The 22,710-nt window shown below is 31.2% G+C and overlaps 1 protein-coding gene across 1 annotated transcript in view; it reads left to right on the top strand.

The window, feature by feature from the left end:
• The window catches only part of LOC123660630, a 72,208-nt gene that overhangs the window by 43,140 nt on the left and 6,358 nt on the right, over positions 1-22,710 (top strand). The window contains 4 exon segments of the mRNA XM_045595686.1: positions 11,001-11,224; positions 11,667-11,820; positions 15,235-16,608; positions 20,424-21,176. Coding sequence (XP_045451642.1) covers positions 11,001-11,224; positions 11,667-11,820; positions 15,235-16,608; positions 20,424-21,176 — 2,505 coding nt within the window.

The raw sequence follows: 22,710 nt of genomic DNA, 5'->3' as shown, positions 1-22,710 counted from the left end.
AGCAGTGGGATATTATTACAAGCTGAATGTATTAATTGTAACTTCGACCTCTTATCTTGAAAAGTTTGTTGTACAACCTTTGAACAATTTTCATCGCCAAAAAATGTATACACTGACTTAAAATATTTATATATCTATACTTGAGCCAGTAAAAAAAAATAAAAAATCTATACTAATATTATAAAGTTAAAGATAAGTTTGTTAGTTTGTTTCAACGCGCTAATTTCAAGATCTACTGGTTTGAATTGATAAATTATTTTTGTGATGGATAGTCCATTTACCGAGGAAGGCTATATGATATTTTAGTAGATTTAGTAGAATATAGACGATAATAGATTTAGTACTTTCACTGAGGTAGGGCATAGCAGGAATTTCCTGCTCAAAATATGGAGCAGCCCGACCGGGGTAGTACCTCGACCTTACAGAAGATCACAGCAAAATAATACTGTTTTCAAGCAGTATTGTGTTCCTGTTGGTGAGTAAGGTGGCCAGAGCTCCTGGGGGGATTGGGGATTGGGTCGGCAACGCGCTTGCGATGCTTCTGGTGTTGCAGGTGTCTATAAGCTATGGTAATCGCTTACCATCAGGTGAGCCGTACGCTTGTTTGCCGACCTAGTGACATAAAAAAAAAAAGATTTTTTCACAGCTAATAAAATATAAAGCTATTATTTAATTCAATATCTATTGAATATAAAATGAAATTGCAATTATGTACAATAAAACTACGTATTAACGATCATTGACATCCAATCAGTCTCAAATTTTAACGTTAATTATTCACTTCGCATAAATCTGATTTATAATCCATCTAATTACTGGTTAAATTATTATTTTAACGTTTTAATTTAGAATCTATGCCGTGTCCATTGAACCGTAATACTAATTACATTAACTTGCTCACCCATCTCGTTTTAGGTAACGTGTTAAGTCATATATCCTTGCTGTTACTCAGATAACATGATAAATGTAAGCTCCAATTATACACGAACAATTGTTGCAAGATAATATGAAGCTAATGATAAGAATTCATACAAAACATACCAATATTATAAACGCGATTATATATACTCTCTATTTGTTACTTTTTCACTTCAGCCTATCGCAGTCCACTGCTGGACATAGGCATCCCCAATTTGGCGCCAGACATTATGGCGCGAACTCATGTGTTTTGCCCGAAGTCACCACGCTGGGCAGACGGGTTGGTGACCGCAGGGCTGGCTTTGCCACACCGAAAACGCTGGTGCCTGTCTTAGACCTTTGTATTTGAAAGCCAGCAGTTGGATGGTTATCTCGCCATCGGTCGGTTTTTGAGTTACTCTTTCACGCATATTGAATGGATTTTAATGAATTAAAATTCAAAGTACTAAAGTACGGAAATATATTAGACTTTTAGAAAGGTCATATGCTATATTTTATCGCGAAAAAAAGGCTTGAATGTTTTGAAATAGGTGATGAAAATTTGTACTAACTAATAACGAAACGCAGACAAAGTCGCGGACACCAGCTAGCTTAAGATATATCAAACATTCACTCATAACTATATAATAACACGTAATAAAAATGAGAATTTAACATCATTGTATACTCTTCATATTTGTGTATGTAAGTACTTTAAGTACGTACGTACTTTACGGTAGATAAGGAAAAAATGAGATATTTTTAATAAACAGGTCCCATAACATGAATAATGAGTAATGATTTCATTTTATTGAGCAAAAAATTGTATAAATTGTATACAACATGGATTTTAAGAACCTTGCCAAAATGACAGACTTAACTAATAGGCTACCCAACGGCTGCACATTCTATACTTTTTAACCGACTTCAAAAAAAGAAAGGAGGTTACTCAATTCGACCGTATATATATATATAATTATATATATTATGTATGTTCGATTTTGATTTGATTATTTTTTTTATTGGAAAGAAGATATCCCCTGTATGGTATTATTTGTATTTACTTGACTATTTTTTCGTCTACCTACGTTGTATTACTTGTCGATATAATTGAAGTCTGTTTTTTTTTCGTTTGCTTGCAAACACAATTATCATACTATCAAGGCAGATTTTTTTTTTAAATAATTAAAAATGGTCAGTCCAGGATTTATGTAGGCAAACTATTTTTAATATATTATCTAATATACTAAATTTATTATAAAGTATATTGCATTCTATTATCAGCTCGGTGAAGATCGACTTAGGTTCGGATCTTAGACTAACCACCATAAAAACTTGATTATTGTATATATGAAAAATGCAAACCTTTTAGTTTTGACTTTGTATTAAAAAGTTGCATGAAAATAAAAACGCAAATTAAACATGAACGTAAAGAGACGATTGTTATTTATTTTTAGACGTGATAAAATTTCTAGAATATTATTTAAATTACTTATAAAATTCATAGCTGAAATTGGAGTAAAAGGAAATACATAAGAGGAAATAAAATTTATTAAAAATAGCCTCTTATTTATGATGCAATAATAAAAATTGGCAAAGTATAAGTTCGATTTGCACAGTAAAAAAACATACGGTCATTGCATTTTTATCTTCGTTGTCTTTATTATCCAATACTTTATAATATACATATATTAGTATGTGGAAGTATTTATTAGGCAAAGCATAATCGTCCTTATCAATAAAAGTTACATCATCAAAACGTTCATAAACTTAACTTTAAGAAGGTACAGCTGAGACTATGCAGTTCAAGCGATATGGGAATAGTAACATTAAGGGTTAAGGCATCACTGTTGCAGTAATCTCAAGCTTATACTTATTAGGAAAAATTGTTTATATATATTTTTTTAATCATATAAAAATGTATTTCTATATAAAATTAAATCTGTTTTTTATACCAACCACTATATGTATATTTGACACGTGTACTATTTTCATCCCTTACTTCATAATACAGTCGCCCACTGACAAACCGCTATGATTAAATAACAGATCTATTTTAGCAAGCCTCGTGATTTCATGGCCATTTTACGTCACGTGAAATGATATTCAATTTAAAAAGGCTATTTCAGGCGGTTGGATTTCTAGGGATTCACTCCTTTCTTTAGTATTTAAAAAGGCAGGTTAACCAACATCTCCTTTTTTTTCTTTTAACTTTTTATATAACTACATGATTTTGCTTTGTAATTATACTTCTTCTATTATTATAAAATATACATTCTGTCATTAAATTCGTACCGCCATTTTTATTTTTTATTTTTTGAGAATAAAAAAGTACACTATACAATTTAAAGCAGTCGTTCAAAAGTTATGTGCCGTAAATAAATTTCAGCTATTCCGTTTTATACAAGGACATATTTTTATTTGCAAATACATAATATAGACTCGTATATTAGCGGGACAGTTAGCATTAAATAAGTAATTCAATTATTTTAAGAAGTCATTTGCAGGCTACGAGGTACAGTGAAATGTCAAACGCAGTCTTAATCATTGCTGTCACGTCTGTTTTATTCAACTTATTTAATGCGAATATTAATTAGTGTTAAAAACGATATCCGCTCAAGGTCTGCAATGATGTATATGGTAAACTTTGCTAGCGTAGACACGTCTAAGATTTGTTTTCTATACCTTCTGCTTAATACTATTTCTTACTTTTACAAGTCGTAGCTCATAGTTACAGCATAAAGCTACGACTTGAGGTTTCACAAGAAAAATTTTTGATACTGGGAAAATATCAAGATTATAAGTAGCATATATATTAATTTAGATCTCAAATTATGTACGTATCAAGTTTCATAACAATCAGTTCAGTATTTTGTATATGAAAGAGTAACAAACACCCATCAATCGATCCTGACAAACTTTTGTAGTTAGATTGTAGGTACAACTTACCACTATCTATTAAGCTTAATAATGCTAAAAAGCGTAATCAAAAGTAATTGGTAAAACTTAAGATAAGAGCTTTTTAACCGCCTTCAAAAAAGAGGAGGTTACTCAATTCGACCGTATATCGGTCGCGGGTTCGATTCCCGCTCACGAAAGACATTAGTATCGGCCATATAGATGTTTGTCGTGGTCTGGGCGTTGTGCTTGTGTATTGTGTGTGTTTCCGGACCCCCGACACAGGAGAAAATCTTACTGGGGGCTGTTGAGTGTGAAGCGTTTATTATATATAATATAATGTATATTCGGAGATAACTTCATCGTTTATGAAATGATTTTGATAATTCTTTTTTTTTTTTTTTTTTTTTGTTGGAATGGAGATATCCCCGGTGTGGTACCATGATAAGGAAACCAGGATCTGATGATGGAATCCCAGAGAAATCGAGGGAAACTCTCGAAAGTCTGCGTAACTTTTTACTGGGTGTACCGATTTTAATGATTTTTAATTTAATCGAAAGCCGGTGTTTATCATATGGTCGCATTTAAATTTCATCGATATCTGATTACAACTTTTGGAGTAATCTTTGATAATAACTTGACTGATTTTTCGTCTACCTACGTTGTATTACTTGTCGATATAGTTGAAATCGATTTTTTTTTCGTTAGTCGTGTTTTTTTTTGCCTGCAAACATAATTATTTTCGTTTGCCTGCAAACACAATTAATTACATTATAAAAATAAAAATCAAAAAGTGGTTGCAGAACGATGAATAAAATACATTTTGTAATTTCTTAACTTCATTAAAAATTTCGAAACAGGATAAACGTAATCTTCTAGTCTATTACATATATAAAACAAAGTCGGGTTTGTTCGAACACTTATAACTCGAGAATGGCTGGACCGATTTTCATTGTTTTTTGATTTGTTATATTTGTTTCTGTCCTGAATAGCGGAATAACTATTGAAAACATTGTAAAATTAACGAAGAAATAAAATATGAGAAATATAAATTTCCTGTACATAATTTTCATGTATTTCCTAACTGTCAAACATCCTGTCGATACGGTAAACCCTCCCCTCAAATTAAAGAACGTATTTAAATAAATGTTTCGAATTTACAGGATATATCCACAATATTCGAATACTGGCGTGTTTTAAATTTTAAAAATGTAGAATATAACGTCAGTAATGAAAAAAAATATATATATATTGGTTGTCAAATATTTATGCGTGCCTTTAGAAATTTATTTACGTAAACAGCTTTCTTCCATATACTAAATGATACATTTCTAACAGCAAAAATGATATATAAAGAAATTACATTCATTATAATCATATATCATACCTATAGGTATTGTGGTTATTTAATAGGACTATATGTATCTATACTAATATTATAAAACTGAAGCGTTTGAATCTTCAAAAATTTTGAATCAAACCTCAAAAACTCTTGGTTCGAATTGAATTTTTTTTTTTGTGTCAGATAGTCTATTTTCTGAGGAAGGCTATAGGCTGTATAACATTTTATTACCTTTTTTTCTCAAATTAATGTGGGTGAAATCGCGGGGCACAGCTATTATTTCTAAATGATTTAAATATACCTATAGTATGTACCTAATTAATATTTGATCGGATGGTTTGGAAGCGCAGCCAGCATTTACCGCTATTCAATATTCATAATTATTAGCGTCTAATGTATGTCGCATAATTAATGCATAAGTAATAATTAACTAATTTAAATTATACCTATTAGACCATATGAAATATTTAAATAAATTTCTATAAATTATTAGATTATTATACCAAATACCGCAACAATTAATAGCATAATTTATCAATTATTTATTAACAAATACCAAATAATTAAAATAATAAAATTTCGAAGATTTAAATAAAAAATATATAAATATCTTACAATTAGTAAAGGTCAATAAAACTAATAATCTATATACAACAATAGGTCATAAAAAAGTGAAACGGCAAATTATTGCAAAGTGCACATTATCAACTATCGTAAACTGATGATCATTCGATGTATCCATTGATGAAACCAATCGAATCACATCGAGGGTATTATACGCCGTTTTATTACATAACTAGCGGAGATCTGACGTCGTATTGAATTAACTTCCGACATTAATTGGTAAGCGACAGAGCACTGTCATCGTTACGGACACCTCCAGTCTGTATGATAGACATGTTATTTAACGCATAACAAACAAAACGATTTAAAAAGATACAACGTTCATATTTATGTGTTTATTTAGATCAAATGACAATTTTCTAAAAAATATAAAATATTCAAATACAAATACTCTTTATTGTAAATTATCAGAGAAAAAAATTTACACCGAATGAAAGAAAATATAGACATGTCGAAAAGGCGGTCTTATCGCTAAAAGAGTGATCTCTTCTAGATAACCTCTAGCATGAAAAGGAAATAATATAATTAAAATTAAGGTGTAAATTATAAATTTAAAGCTATTTTAGTAGAATACTAATTCACAGAAATGCTCTACGATAATTTATACAGACAATTCCAAAAATTTCGTATCGTTTTAGCTGAAACGTAGAATACAAATTATGATAAAGTACGTACAATAAGTACACATGCAATAAGTTTTCTATATTCTAATACAAAACTAACAAATATTAATTTTCCGCTTTTATAATCAAATTTACATTATAAAAAAAATACTTAACGAAGATTTTTTATAGGTTTATTCTTTAAATTATAATAATATACTTCTAAAATCCTATTTACACATTTTTCTCTTTAATAATAATTAAATCGAGTGGTATCAATATGAATAATAGCTGAACCTGTTTCTATAATACTTACACTCATTATAGACAGCCTACGATTTATTTGTTGACCCATTGTTTCAATCAACCAATAAAATTTGTAAAAATATGTATGTAAGTACTTAGCATTAACAAGCAAAAGTGTGTTAAAAATTGTAGGAACATTTAAAAAAAACTATGTTTAAACAACATTTAATTAGAATATATAAATACGGTATAAAATAAAACTTAAAACAATATAGTTTATTCTTACGAATAAAAAAGACAAGATTACGTATCTCTACGTCATTATATTTCCGATTCAAATTTGTAATTCTAGCGAAAATAACTGGTACGTATTTTACTCTTTTTAACCGACTTCCAAAAAAGGAGGAGGTTCTCAATTCGACTGTATTTTTTTTTATGTATCAGAACTTTTGACCGGGTGGACTGATTTCGACAAATTTTGTTTTAATCGAAAGATGGTGTGTGCCAATTGATCCCATTTAAATTTATTTGAGATCTAACAACTACTTTTCGAGTTATATCTAATAATGCGTTTTTACTTGACGCTTTGTTCGTCGACCTACGTTGTATTATACCGCATAACTTTCTACTAGATGTACCGATTTTGATAATTCTTTTTTTGTTGGAAAGAGGATATCCCTAGTTTGGTACCATGATAAGGAAACCAGGATCTGATGATGGGATCCCAGAGAAATCGAGGGAAACTCTCGAAAATCCGCAATAACTTTTTACTGGGTATACCGATTTTGATAATTTTTAATTTAATCGAAAGCTGATGTTTATCATGTGGTCACATATAAATTTTATTGAGATCTGATAACTACTTTTTGAGTAATCTTTGATAACGCGTAGTTACTTGACTATTTTTTCGTCGTTCTACGTTGTATTACTTGTCGATGTATTTGAAGTCGGTTTTTTTTTTTTTTCGTTTGCGAGCAAACACAATTATTGTACAATTATTTCTTTCCGGTCTACGTGTCTATTCTTATGGGTATCTCCACGTTATAGCTGATTATGAGCACGTTAAGCTGTCGGTCTTGCTATCATAGATACTACATGAAGAAAGATGCCTATGCCCAGCAGTGGGATGGTACAGGCTGAATTAGTCGATTCCGTGTAATAGATACTTAAACTATTGAGATAATAAAAAAAAAAAAAAAACAAAACAATATACTTAATTTCACGTGACATTAACGTATTGTACATATCGAATCGACACATTTAAAAAACAATTTAACCATGAATAATAATAAATCTCTGTACAAAAGTGAACTTTTGTTGACGAGTCTAGCGTTAATAGCTCTAACAAGGTTGTTTAGAGTTTTATTAATAACTAGGTGATGCTCGCGACTTCGTCCGCGTGGTATTTATTATTCCTTCAATTAAAATTTTATAGATCGCAGTACCTCATAATCCTTCTTTATAGGCGACATTCAAGTAAACAAGTAAACTGATTCAGAACATGAACGAATAGGTTGGTTGGCAGAATTACACAGGAAAGCAACATAGAGCTGGCCGTGCAAGAAACAGTTGACGCTGAGGTTCACGCCCGCAACACGCAGCTTCTGTCCTCGAGCTTTGTTTTTGTCACGAACGAATAACCAAACGACAACCCTTACAAAACTTTTTTTTTCACTATTACGATGTAGAATGCTGTCAACGCCATCTAGTTTATTTAATATGATGATTAAATACGCTATGCTAGACACTGTTTTTTTAAAGTTTTACTTTTTCGCGGAATCTCGTATTTATAATGTATAAATTGTTTTATTGTATGATGATACCGGAAATATCAATACTTAATTAGGTGCTTAATTAGGTATGCTGTTTAAGTATTAGTTTTTTTAACTATCCCACAGGAACTCTTTAATTTTTCGTGATCAAAAGTGTTTTATATGTTGACCAGGGATATAAGCTACCACCATACAAAATTTATTTTAATTTGGTCCAGTCGTTACGGAGATTAGCCTGTACAAACAGACAGACAGAAAAACAGAAAAACAAAACATTAAAATAAACTAAATTAGTTCTATTTCACTTCTTACATCCCCCTGACTCGGTTTTTAGCATTATTTTTTCATTGCACAGACCTCTAAAGTTTTATTATACGAGCATGTAGTTATAAATACATTTAATGATCGACTCAATACGAATTTTAAATGTATAATTTTGTATATATTTTGAAGTCATAACATTTATATTTTAAACGGTTTTTTATTAACATGAACGCTTCCCACTTCTATAATTTTTAATTAAGTACGCAATTCACAAAATCTCGACTATCTTTTTACAGATTAAATTAATTGCATTTTAATAGAAAAAAAAAGTAAATGAATATATTGTAGCTCTCGTGGCTATTTGTACGAATTTACGACCACGATTTATGTTACAACTGATACTTGGACTTAGTATGTCTTTAATTAACCTACATAAAAAAAGGTTCTCAATTCTACTTGAAGGTTTTTTTTTCAGGGCTACCTCAGAACTTTTTATATACATTTTACCGATTTTGATGATTCTTTTTTCGAATCGATAACTGATGCTTGTCCATTTAAATGTGATCGAAATCCGAAAAGTACTTTTTGATATATCTCATTTTTTTTTATAAAACGAGATCGGCAAACGAGCGTAAGGCTTATCCGATGGTAAGCGATTCCGCAGCTTATTGACGTCTACAACACCAGAAGCATCACAAATCTGGAATGCCCTTCCGGCTTCCGTTTTTCCAAATAATTACAACTTGGGTATCTTCAAATCAAGAGTGAATAGGCATCTTCTAGGCAAGCGCGCACTATCTTAGGCTGCATCTTCACTTACCATCAGGTGAGATCGCGGTCAAGCGCTAGTCTATATATTTATAAAAAAAAAAAAACAAACGTATTGCCGACCCTATCCCCAATTCCCTCCCGAAACTCTGATCACCTTACTCACCAACAGGAACACCCTGCTTGAAAGCAGTATTATTTAGCTGTGATCTTCTGTAAGGTCGAGGTACTATCCCAGTCGGGCTGCTCTATATTTTGAGCAGGAAATATCCTGCTGTGCTCTACCTCAGCTAAACCTACCTCATATAGAAATTTGACTATTTCATCAAGTTAATACGTTTATGATGTTCTCATTTTATTACTTGTAAATTGAAGTCAGCTTGATATGCTTATACACTTCAATTACACTTACTGGCTTTCGTCAATTCATTTAGTATCAACCCACGATTTCACCCACATTTTAGTCTCTAGTAATTTAATAGATATAAATTTATTCCTACAGTCTTAAATATAATTTACTTAATTAATATAAGCAAGTTATTAATTCGTAAGCAATGTATGTATAGTGTATAAAATTATACTTCTAGTAAATACGAAGAGATTATTACAATTTTGATTACTACACGGTTCTTATTTACTGCGGAAAAACGTTTTAAATTAAATTAATATATTCTGAGATTAGGACGTTGAAATTTATACAAACGAAATTAATCTTACAAAAAAAAAACTTGTACTATATTTGTGCTACAAACAAGTCTGGCTTTGCTTTAATGTATTATATTTTAAAGAATTTTATAATAAGTTCCTTTGTGTCTCTTTGGCTTGGTCGCGTCAAAGGCGCCTTCTTACGAGGTCAACCGTCTGAATAAATTTTAACTAACTTTTTCTCAAATATAATTTAAAAATACAACTTAATTATATAATTGCTATTTTGGTAGCTAGATAAGGTAAATTGTATCAAATAAACAAATTTTATTGTTGTAGCGTTTATTTTTTACTTAGGCACACGTATAATAGGTATACGTGTAATTCTAATCCTAAAATTATGTCTTACATAAAATCTAAGTATAAATAAAATACGTAATTATAACTAACTAACTGTACCCACGACTTCGTCCGCGTGGAAATTAACAAAAAAATGTTTTTCAGTTCGCAGAGTTATAAAATAAATAAATTTCTAAAATAATAGTAGCCTAAGTTACTCCTCATTACATCAGCTATCTGCCAGTGAAAGTCTCGTTAAAATCCATTCAGCCGTTTTCGAGATTAGCCGGAACAAACAGACAGACAGGCAGATAGACAGACAAAAATTGTAAAAAATGTTATTTTGGTATATGTACCGTGTATATATCCATATCCATTTAGTAAAAAGCGGTTATTTTAATATTACAAACACTTCAATTTTATTTATTTGCATAGATTAAATGACCTCATTATTAGTTTTTATTTATTTTACAACAAAACGAGGTGCAATTTTTGTTTACATTGTCTTTATAATGACAATGTTTCAGTTAAAAAATTAAGTGTGTGTTAGTATATATGTTTGTTTAGTTATGTTATTATTAATGTGTCATTTAAATATTTCAGACAAAACTACGTCACATAACTGCGGTGCTCGCAATAGTGACGCTGTCATCAAGCAGTATCGTCAAAAAGCCAAACGACGATGGCAAGAACTTCGAATTACTAATACTTCATAACAACGACATGCACGCGAGGTTTGAACAGACGTCCCAGCTCAGCGGCACTTGCACCATCGCTGATAGGGAGGCGGGAAAATGTTATGGTGGTTTCCCCAGAGTTGCACACGTGTAGGTATTTGAAGATATATTTCAAAATTAATTTTAAAATGAATTCACATTCAAACCGTCCAAGTTCCGAGTGCATTATAATGTAAAGATAAAAATCCATGACGAATTTTATGAAAATTGTAATCTCATATGCACCAAACTCCCTCGTATTGTCTACGTGACGTTGAACAAGATTTTCTCTGCTACATTGTTAGTCCTTGTTTATAGTGAAAGCTGATAAATGTTAAGAAAAGTGTGATTGGTTAAATGACTATTCAGCTTCTACATTGCTCGATTCTTATATAGTTTAATAACAAAATATTTATCGTCGTCCTTAGTTTTTATTATGACAATAATTAATTTCTAAATCCCAGTCGGATAAACTAAGACTAACTTGCTTAAACAAACTATTTACCTATTCTGTTTTATTGTATTAATATAAATTGTTATGTAATAATTACAGGGTAAAAGAGGCAAGAAAGGCAGCTGCATCTGGCGAGGGTCCTCCAGTACTGTATCTCAACGCCGGGGACACCTACACAGGAACCGCCTGGTTCACTATCTATAAATGGAAAATAGCCGCTGAGTTCCTTAATGCTTTACAACCGGATGCAGTTGTGAGTATACATACAAGAAAAAATACGTGTATATCATTTGTTAAGTAATGTTCGCGATTGAGTCGCTTTTGTGAGCTCATTGATGCATATTATCATAAAGTCTTATACGGTAACAACTAAATTCTGTATGTTTTTTGATATAATTTTTAAAGTGATAAAGTCTTTAAGCAATAAAAAACAAAATTTAAATACAAAGTTACATTGTCTGTCTGGTTTAAAATAAAGGTTGTTAGAAATGGTTGTTACTGTATCATACTATTATAAGCATATATATCATATTGTGTTGTTGCTTATTACGTCTCGTGTTACGCCTGACGTGTAGCGAGAGACAATACGAAATGCCCATATTATCATGCTAAGATGTGGCGTGTTGACAAAGCTTGTCCAAACATCTACATATCCACAGGCTTGTCTGATTGCTCCTACGTGTAATATTGCATTGCGTTTACCACTTACTTGTAATTAAACACGAAACTATCATCTATATATAAGTACATAATCGGGAATAATAATTATAGATACTAATTAAGCAAGATATTATTAATATGTAGTAATGACTTATAAAATTATGTAAGTTACTCAGTCAACAATAATTTAGTACTGATTATAATAGTCAGAATCAAATTTTAATAAATGGAGGTAAAACTGTCAATTCACTACATAGTATAAAACAAAGTCGCTTCCCGCTGTCTGTATGCTTAGATCTTTAAAACGACGTAACGGGTTTTGATGCGGTTTTCTTTAGTAAATAGAGTGATTCCAGAGGAAAGTTTATACGTATTACACATTGCTAATATAGTAGAGGAACACTGATAGTTTTTGAGGTTCTGTCGCTAGTATCTGATAAAGTATACAAAAAGTTTAAAAAGATAAATGGAAAAATGATATTAATGAGACAGTTGATATAACATCCATCTTTGATACCACAACAGGTTGTAAAATTGAGGCACAAGTAGGTACTTTAAAATTTGATTAACAAAATCTTCTTTACACTTGTTCAATTTAGTTTCTGAAAAATAAGTATAAAAATTAATTATACATGTGTTCTTAATATTAGCTATTAAAAAGTAAAATTAATTACACTTTTGTGTTACTATTTAATTTGTCAATTTAAAACGTAAAAAATACTAGGACGTAGCAGTCGACCTATTTAATTAAATCGCGTGAAGCGTTTGTGTCACACATAATTGAATTTTCAAAAATAATTAAAGGACAAGGCTCATTGATGTATGGTATCATCATTTACCGTATTTTTCTGTATTTTGAAAACAAAATTCGACATTGCAGTAATTTTATATAATAATTCATAGAATAGAACTAAAAATGTGTAAATGTATGTTATATTATTAAAAATTTAAGTGTAAATCTGAAATTTTTTAATTAATAATTATGTTTGCTCACAAACGAAAAAAAACCGACTTCAATTACATCGACGAGTAGTACAACATAGACCGACGAAAAAATAGTCAAGTAACTACGCGTTATCAAAGATTACTCAAAAAGTAGTTATCAGATATCTATAAAATTTACATGTGACCACATGATAAATATCAGCTTTCGATTAAATTAAAAATTATCACAAGCGGTACACCCAGTAAAAATTTATTGCGGATTTCTTACTCCAAAAGTTGTAATTAGATCTCGATGAAATTTAAATGTGACCACATGATAAACATTGGCTTTCGATTAAATGAAAAATCATTGTCATGTTATGCAATCATGTTTCCCTCGATTTTTCTGGGATCCCATCATCAGATCCTGGTACCAAACTAGGGATATCCCCTTTCCAACAAAAAAAGAATTATCAAAATCGGTACATCCAGTAGAAAGTAATGCGGTATAATACAACGTAGGTCAACGAAAAAAGCGTCAAGTAAAAACGCATTATTAGATATAACTCGAAAAGTATTTGTTAAATCTCAAATAAATTTTAATGGGACCAATTGACACCCACCACCTTTCGATTAAAAAAAAATTTCGAAATCGGTCTACCCGGTCAAAAGTTCTGATGTAACATACATTAAAAAAAACAGTCGAATTGAGAACCTCCTCCTTTTTTGGAAGTCGGTTAAAAAGTAACGATACAGAAAGGATTCTCAAGATATTTTTGTTGACGATGTAGGTACGTTAATTTTGCGATAAATATAGCGCTCATGACTTTTTAAGATGTCAAGGTCGACTTACTTGCGCACTTGTCTAAGATTGTAACGAATTAATCATTTAAAAAAGGATTTGTGCTAAGTAATGCACTTATACAAATACTACAATATATATAATACAAAAAGAGATCGAATTATGTTATAAATATCTTCGCTGGTCGCTCAAAACTAAGATTCATTATTATACCTTGATAAACAAACAAGTTATTGTAAAGTAATATTTTGACATTTTTTTTAATGATAATAACACAACGAAAAATACAAAGAAAACGTTTGTTTCTAACAAATTAGTAAATTCTAATAAAAGGTATCATGTTTGGCCATGAGCTTTTACATTTGATATTACAAAAAAAAATGTACAGATTTCATCCCATTGCAATACCACGTAGAAAGAATAGAACATTTCAGAACTAATAAAGCTCCGGAACACAAAGCTGGAATAAGTCAATCAACAAATGGACTGGCATTTTCATAGCAAAATTTTCTATCGTTGACAGCAGAGCGCAGTTATATTTAATATTACAGACTATGTGCACAGAACGTTATATACTCTGGAAAATCAATACTTGTTGCGTCACGTCCGGTTATATAATGTGAAATGACACTGGCTTTACATAATGGGTTTGAATGTGTTACTTTTATTCGGCACCCGTGATATCCTATGCACACATGTACACAAATATGCATAATACGCGGCTATATGTAGAAGATTCATTTGTAAACGTATTGCTTTTGTTTTATATATCATTTTGTAAACTTACGTTTTACCGGACTTGCTCTGAGCAATAACAAAGAATTAATCATATGAAAAATAACAAAACAATAAAATGAAAAAGAAGAAAGAATTTCTTATTGGTCCTTTGAAATGACCTTCCAAAGCAAAACGAAGATGAAGAAATGACTGGAATGTAAGTGATAAAATTACAAGATATTACAAAAGTAACTAACATCGTTAAAAAATCATGTTCATGCGTGTGCCTTAACAATGTAAGCTTTTTATGTTTTCCTTATCCATCAAACTGGTGGTGGTTATGTTTTGCTATTTTTTTTTTTACATATAAAGAGAATAATATTTATTAGTAATAATTTATTTTTAATAACTGTTAATAACTAACAAATCTTATGCATTTTAACTAAACATTTTCAAAGACAATAGGTATAATAACAAATTATATTAATTTACTAATAACACAAAAAATTGTTATTGTTAACATTAAATACTTATTTTTATTGTTAATAAAAATTCTTTTTTCAGTCTCTTGGGAACGGCGACATCAAAAAGGGATCCAATGAACTAACACCATTCCTTACGAATTTGAAATCTAATGTTATAGCCAGTAATGTAATTTTAAATTCAGAGGAGGCTAAACATAAGATTAAAAAATCGGTAGTATTAGACATTAATGGCGCTAAGATTGGAATTGTTGGTTATCTCACTCCCAAATCTAATTTATTAGACAACACTAACAACATTGAATATATTGATGAAGTTATTGCTGTACAAGATGAAGTAAATAAACTTAAAGATCAGGGTATTAAAATTATTATAGCCTTAGGAGAATCAGAACTTGGAAAAGATGAAAATATAGCATCGGAAGTTGATGGTATTGATTTTGTAATTACTGGTCATCAAAATATTTTCTATTCTAATGGTACAAATGCTGAAAATGATTTTGAGAAAGCTATCAAGCCTTATATTGTGTTACAAAAATCTGGAAAAAAAGTACCTATAATCCCATCATTTGCATACAATAAATATTTAGGAAAAATAGCAATAACATTCAACGCCGAAGGAGAATTAACAAACTACCATGTAGACTCGATTTTGCTTGATAAATCCATACCTCAAAATATAGAAACTGCTCAAATTGTTACAAGACTTGCTGAAGATATTACTTCATCAAATGTAGAAATTGGTAACACTGTTGTTGAGCTTGATGGAGAAACGTGTAGTGTAGAGGAATGTAATTTCGGTAATTTAGTGTTAGATTCGGTAAATTTATACTATGCTACTAGATACAATGGTAGTGATTGGACTGACGCCCCTATATCAATAATAAATGGAGATGCTTTCGCACACTCTATATCACCACAAAACCGTCCCTTCCCAATCAGTAGAGCAGATTTATATTCCGCTCTACCAGAGTCGAGTAATCTGGTTACTGTTACAATGAATGGAACAATACTTAAGCTGGTTCTTGAACATTCCGTATCTGATTATACGATCAATAACACATCAGGTCGTTTCTTACAGTTTTCTGGTATAAGAGCCCAGTACGATTTAGCTAAAGAACCAGGTTCTAGGTTAGTAAATGCAGTGGTACGCTGTTGGAATTGTTTGGTACCTCAGTTTTTCTCAATAGATAATTGGAGAAGCTATAAAGTTTTGATGCCATCTTCTTTGGCTAATGGCAACAAAGGCTACTCTATGTTAGTAGGTTTACCAAAAGAAGAACTTGAATATGATATAATAACTTGTACAAGCGAATACCTTCAAATGAGAAGCCCTATATATCCAGAAGTTGCAGAACGTGTCGTATTACTCAATAAGCCGTCGTATCCAGGCTCCGCCACAGCTTTAACTTCATCTTTCATAGTCTTTGCATTAGTTCAATTAACATATATATTGGCTTGATTAATCTGAATAACGATTGAATAAAGATTTATTATTACATTTCAGTCGTAGTTTAAATATATTTACCTAATCCCAGTATATTTTTTACCAGCTGATACTAAAAAAAGAGGAAGTCAATTAATTTTTAATGTTCGTGCAAGTCCTAACTTTTTTCTGTTTTAATAATTGTAAGTATAATATTTGCATGCAAAAAACTTGTTATTTAAATCAAATTTATAGTATAAATAGTATTACTAATACAAAAATTTAATTTTAACAACATAACATAACATAACAATACACTTTATTGTACACCAAAACAGAAATAATACATATTATGGACTTAAACAGAGTATCATCAGGCACAAAGGGCCGCCTTATCGCTAAAAAGCGATCTCTTCCAGGTAACCTAGGGGCAGAGGAGATGGTATTGTGTCAGTGTAGGTGTACAAATTGAGACATAAACGTTTGAATGTATTTACTTATTTACATACATACATACACACATAAACACATACATAAATACGTACATACGTACATACATAACAATACATAACATACATAAATTTTTTTTGCTTATTTATTTTCTCACTATTTTATGTATTCAAAGTATTTTCCATGTATATTTATAGCCTCTATAGGCATAGGCCTCTTTTGCCATGTAGGAGAAGGATCAGAGCTTAATCCACCACGCAGGTCCAATGCGGATTGGCGGATGTATTCCCTACTATGAGTAACGATCGCTATCAGGTGTACATGATAACAATCGGGACCGACGGCTTATCATGCTTCGGAGAACACGGTGGTTAGGCTCACAAAGAGTACACAAACACCCAGACCACATCAAACATCTGTATGCTCAATACAAATATTTGTCATGTGCGAGAATCGAACCCGCAACCGCCAGCGCAACAGCCACAAACCAGTGCTATCACCGTGGCGCCAACGGGCGGGCCGTATATATATATATATATATATATATATATATACAGTGACTCCACAAAGTATTCGTACCCTAATAAAATTTATGATATCTTTATATAGAATGAAAATTATCCGTAACTACTAATATAATAGTGGTGTTTCAGATAAATGTTAATGAAATATACAGTTATTTAAAGTTTATTTATATTTTACTAGCTGTGCCCGCGGCTTCGCCCGCGTTGAAATCAGTGTTTCACAAAGTTTTACCGGCAAACTTCCAGTGAAACTTTCATCAAAATCGGCTTAGTCATTCCGTAAACCTTCCTCTTGAAGCACACTTTCCATTGGTAAAACCGCATGAAAATCCGTTCAGTAGATTTTGAGGGAATCGACCACATACGCTTTTGGGGACTTTGTTTTATAATACACTAACTGACCCGCGACTACGTTCACGTGGTTATGAAGATATGCATTACTTATACTATTATTTACATTATACTATTAAGATGTTTAACGCAAACTGTTTTTTTTATTTTAGTCACTTGAAATGCTTATCACACTAAGTACTTTTTAAAAGCCACAATTTAGTATAATTTAATAGTTGTTTTTATAAAACCTCTCTATACACCACATTTTTAGCTTTATTTTCAGGCTGCAGTATAAATAACCTATCAGGCGAACTTATAGCTGCTGTTTATGTTTCGTACAAACTATCATCCCCAATTAAACCCTCTTAACGGTGGAATATCGCAAAATCCGTTCTTAGCGGACGTCTACTTACTATAATCTATCTACCTACCAAATTTCATCTTTGTCCATCCTGGATGGATTAAAAACCACTGGATGGTCCCAGCGGTTTTTGAGTTCTCGTGATGAGTGAGTCAGTGACCTTTCTCTTTTAAATATATATATTACGATACATTATTTACACACCTCCTCACCATCTATAGAGCATACATTTTAAATTTCAAGTCTCTTACTCAAAAACATAGGACTTTCATATAAACTCCCAACCCCCGTTTTATCCTCTTAAGGGTCAAGTTTCGTAAAAGCCGGACTTAACATATGTTTACACCCTATAAGGAACCTACCTGCCAAACTTTAAGTTTGTGGCTATTATAGTTTCGGAGATTTCGTGATGAGTGAGTCAACCTACCATCCCCCGTTTTAACCCCAAAAAGGGAGTTGATTTCTAAAGATACATTATTTACACACCTTCTCACCATCTATAGAGCATACATTTTAAATTTCAAGTCTCTTACTTCAAAAACATAGGACTTTTATACAAACTACCAACCCCCGTTTTACCCCCTTAGGGGTCGAGATTTGTAAAATCCATTCTTAGCGGCTGTTTACGCCCTATAAGGAGCCTATCTGCCAAATTTCAAGCTTGTAGGTGTTATAGTTTCGGAGATTTTGTGATGAGTGAGTCAACCTACCATCCCCCATTTTAACCCCAAAAGGGAGTTGATTTCTAAAGACATATTATTTGGACACCTTCTCATCGTCTATAAGGCATACATTTTAAATTTCAAGTCTCTTACTTCAAAAACATGGGACTTTCATAGAAACTTCCAACCCCCGTTTTACCCTCTTAGGGGTCGAATTTCGTAAAATCCGTTCTTAGCGGATGCCTACATCTTATAAGGAGCCTACCTGCAAAATTTGAAGTTTGTAGGTGTTATAGTTTCGGAGATTTCGTGATGAGTGAGTGACCTTTCGCTTTTATATATATTATAGATTACGTGTAAAAAAAAATTTACAAAATTATTCTCACCATAAAGTATTCGTACCACAACGCAAAACGAAATAATTTTACTCTAATATTTTATTAATACTTTGTAAATAATCCATTATTATCAATTACTAATTGTAAACGTCGTGGCATTGACTCAATTAAATTTTGTACATATTTACTGGATATAGTATACCATTGTGATTTCAAGTGTTGTTTCAGTTCATTTTTATTTGATATTTTAAATGTTCTAATTTTTTTGTCAAGAAATGACCACAAGTTTTCTATGGGATTTAAATTGGGCGACTGGGGTGGAGTTTTTAGCTGATGTGGAACTTTGTCGCGAAGCCAGTTCTGGACAATTTGAGCAGTATGCTTCGGATCGTTGTCTTGCTGAAAATAAAAATTGTCGCCAAGTCCCACAATTTTAGCAGATTCAAATAAATTATCTTGCAATTTTTTCAGGTACATTTTTGCATTCATTATACCCTCAATGAAATGAATTTTTCCTACAGCATTGTTTTCCATGCAACCCCAAACCATGACACCACCACCTCCATATTTAACTGTTGAAATAACATTTTCCTTCAATAACGCCATACCTTTTTTTCTCCAAACTTTTCTTTTGCCACTAGAACCGAAAATTTGAAACATGCTCTCGTCTGAGAAAATAACAGATTTCCAAAATTCCAATGGCTTACTGAGATATTCTTTAGCGAAATTTATTCTTTTTTTTTCTGTTAATTTCACTAATATACGGTTTTTTAATTGCAGTTCATCCCTGATATCCACCTTTTCTGATAACTTTCCTCACTGTCTCAGCACCGACACTCTTTCCTCTTAATATTGCGAGGTCTGTTGCAATTGTTTGTGCGGATACAAAAGGATTGGCTCTCACTTCTTTCATAATGTGTCGTTCATCTCTGGTACTTAAAACTTTTGGACGTCCTTTTCTTGGTAAATTACTAGTAGTACCAAATTTTTTCCATTTTTGTATAACATATTGTATAGTCGACTTACTTTTATGAAGCATTTTTGCAATCTTTTCATAGCTATTGCCTCCCATGTGAAGTGAAATAATTTTTAATTTTTCGTCACTAGAAAGTTCTTTGGTTTTCGCCATTATACATAAGTATACTTACGTAGAAACTGTGACAGTGAAGAAAAACAGGGTCCTTATCCTACAATAGTAAAGCAGCACTCAGGAAGTCTTGTGCCGGTAGTGCAAGCTTATGCATACACAAAATATTTAGGAAAACTACATTTAATATTCGATTCTAATTGAGAAATAATAAGTTATGATGGAAACCCAATACTTTTAAACAATTTCATACAACAAGATCCTGCCGTATTAAATGTGGTAAATAAATATCGAGAAAACATTATAAAGGTATCAGACGTAAGAGTCGGTAGCTCTTTGGTGATTTTAGACGGCGTATCCTGTCGCTTACAAGAATGTAATTTAGGAAATATGATAGCTGACGCAATCGTTGACAAATACGCTAAAGAATATAGAGGATATGGTTGGTCCGACGCGCCGATTGCCATCATCCAGGGAGGACGAATCCGAGCGTCAGTTTCACATGTGGATCAAAGATTTAATATTACCAAAGGAGATCACTTTACTGTCATGCCTTTTGATGGACATATTGTAAAGGTAGCAGTTAATGGCTCAAACGTACAGAAAATGCTCGAACATGCTGTAGCTGAATATAACACAACACGTGCAACTGGACAATTTTTAAAAATGTCTGGAATGAAAGTAGAGTACTATTTCAAAAAACCTCCGGGAAGGCGAGTTGCAAAAGTACTAATGATTTGTGGGAAATGTAAAATCCCTATTTACACGCCTCTTACTGTGTCTAAAATTTACAACATATTAATGAATGAATTCCTCTCAATGGGAGGTGATGGATTCCCAATTGTCAGCGAATTATCATCTACTATTCTAAGTTATGATGAATTAGAATGCACGGTTGAATATGTAAATAAAATGAGTCTGGTCCATCCAGCTATTCAGGGTAGAGTTAACAATTTACAATAATGATGAACCAAATTATGCTGTTCAAAGGTCTCTTTCAGTCTTATCAATAGTTTTGAGCATAGTTAAAACTCTGTCCTTATAAGCAAAATTTAATTATTGTACATATACAAGTTTGAGAACCTTTTTTATTAAGCATACTATATACAATATAAGAACACCACCCTGTATTTTTAATACGTTAATTTATTTTATTAATTATAATGTATTCATATGTTACTATTTATTAACCAAGTTCAAATAAATTATAAAACGACAGTTTTGGACGTTCGCTGAAAAGATTATAATAATTGACTTAAAAACACACTTTAATGGTCTTAATAAAAGTCTTGGGCTGTCTGGAAGAAATGGCTAAATAGCCATAAGTCCGCCCATTGTACTTCGCAGTCTGTAAAGGTTTTTAAATGTGTTTATTGTTTAAAATGTAGTTGTGGTGTACAATAAAGTATAAATAAATAAATAATAATAAAATAAATTTTTAAAACAAAAAATGATGAACTGTGTCAAATATTAAGTTTTTATTTCTTATGTTTGATACACCACAAAAAAGCTACAAACTTATTATTTAACTTTTCTTGCTAAGTCAATACGCCCAGTCAAGTTTTGAACTTTCGAAGTTGTTGTAAATGTGACAGCTATTTTTAACAATAAAAGGATATTAAAAACAAAGTTTTGACACAATTAATAGAAATTTTTTCGCTTGATTGAAAAATTGAAAACATTCGTTTGTGAGTTCGACTCGCACTAAGTGAATTCGTTTTATTGGTTCTATCGGCCATGTTACTCAATTGGTAAAACACGGTTAATAAAATCATCTATCTTGTGACTAAAATTTATTTATACTAAATATTCGTGTCTGATAAAATGTTAATAAACGCTTATTCGCGCATAAAATCAGTAAAACCTTTCTTCAAAGAGAAGTTTATTCATTATCATCTCTATTTTACTGTTAGTACGTTTTTGCCAATTCTATTCTAATAATTAGTTGTAACTAAATCCCATTAAGACTCATAATTAAGTAGGTACGCTTTTGTTTTAACATTCTAACCTTGTTTTCATTTACAAGTAATTTTAAACATTAGTTACTTTTTATTATATAATTAAAAATGAAACCTAATATCAATGTTTTTTGTGTTAAATATTATATTTATGTTATACCTATGTATAATTTAACAAACGCACACTAAATATACATTTAATTCATAATTTATTATTTTAAATTTTAAGACTTGTTGTATTGCAATCTATTAACATTTTTGTACTCTAGAATTTGAGCTTATAAACAATATGCTTACATAAAGTATCTTGATCTTAATCTTTTTTTAATTTATTTATTAATAGTGCTCGAATGCTTTACTTATTTGTTATCACTTCATATGTATGTACTAATGCATGTGTTTTATGTAATTAAATATTA

The sequence above is a fragment of the Melitaea cinxia genome, chromosome 15 (genome assembly GCF_905220565.1).
Source record: "Melitaea cinxia chromosome 15, ilMelCinx1.1, whole genome shotgun sequence".
NCBI classification, from domain to species: domain Eukaryota; kingdom Metazoa; phylum Arthropoda; class Insecta; order Lepidoptera; family Nymphalidae; genus Melitaea; species Melitaea cinxia.
Note: the sequence above shows the minus strand (reverse complement) of the source record. Positions and strands in the feature narration are given on the sequence as shown.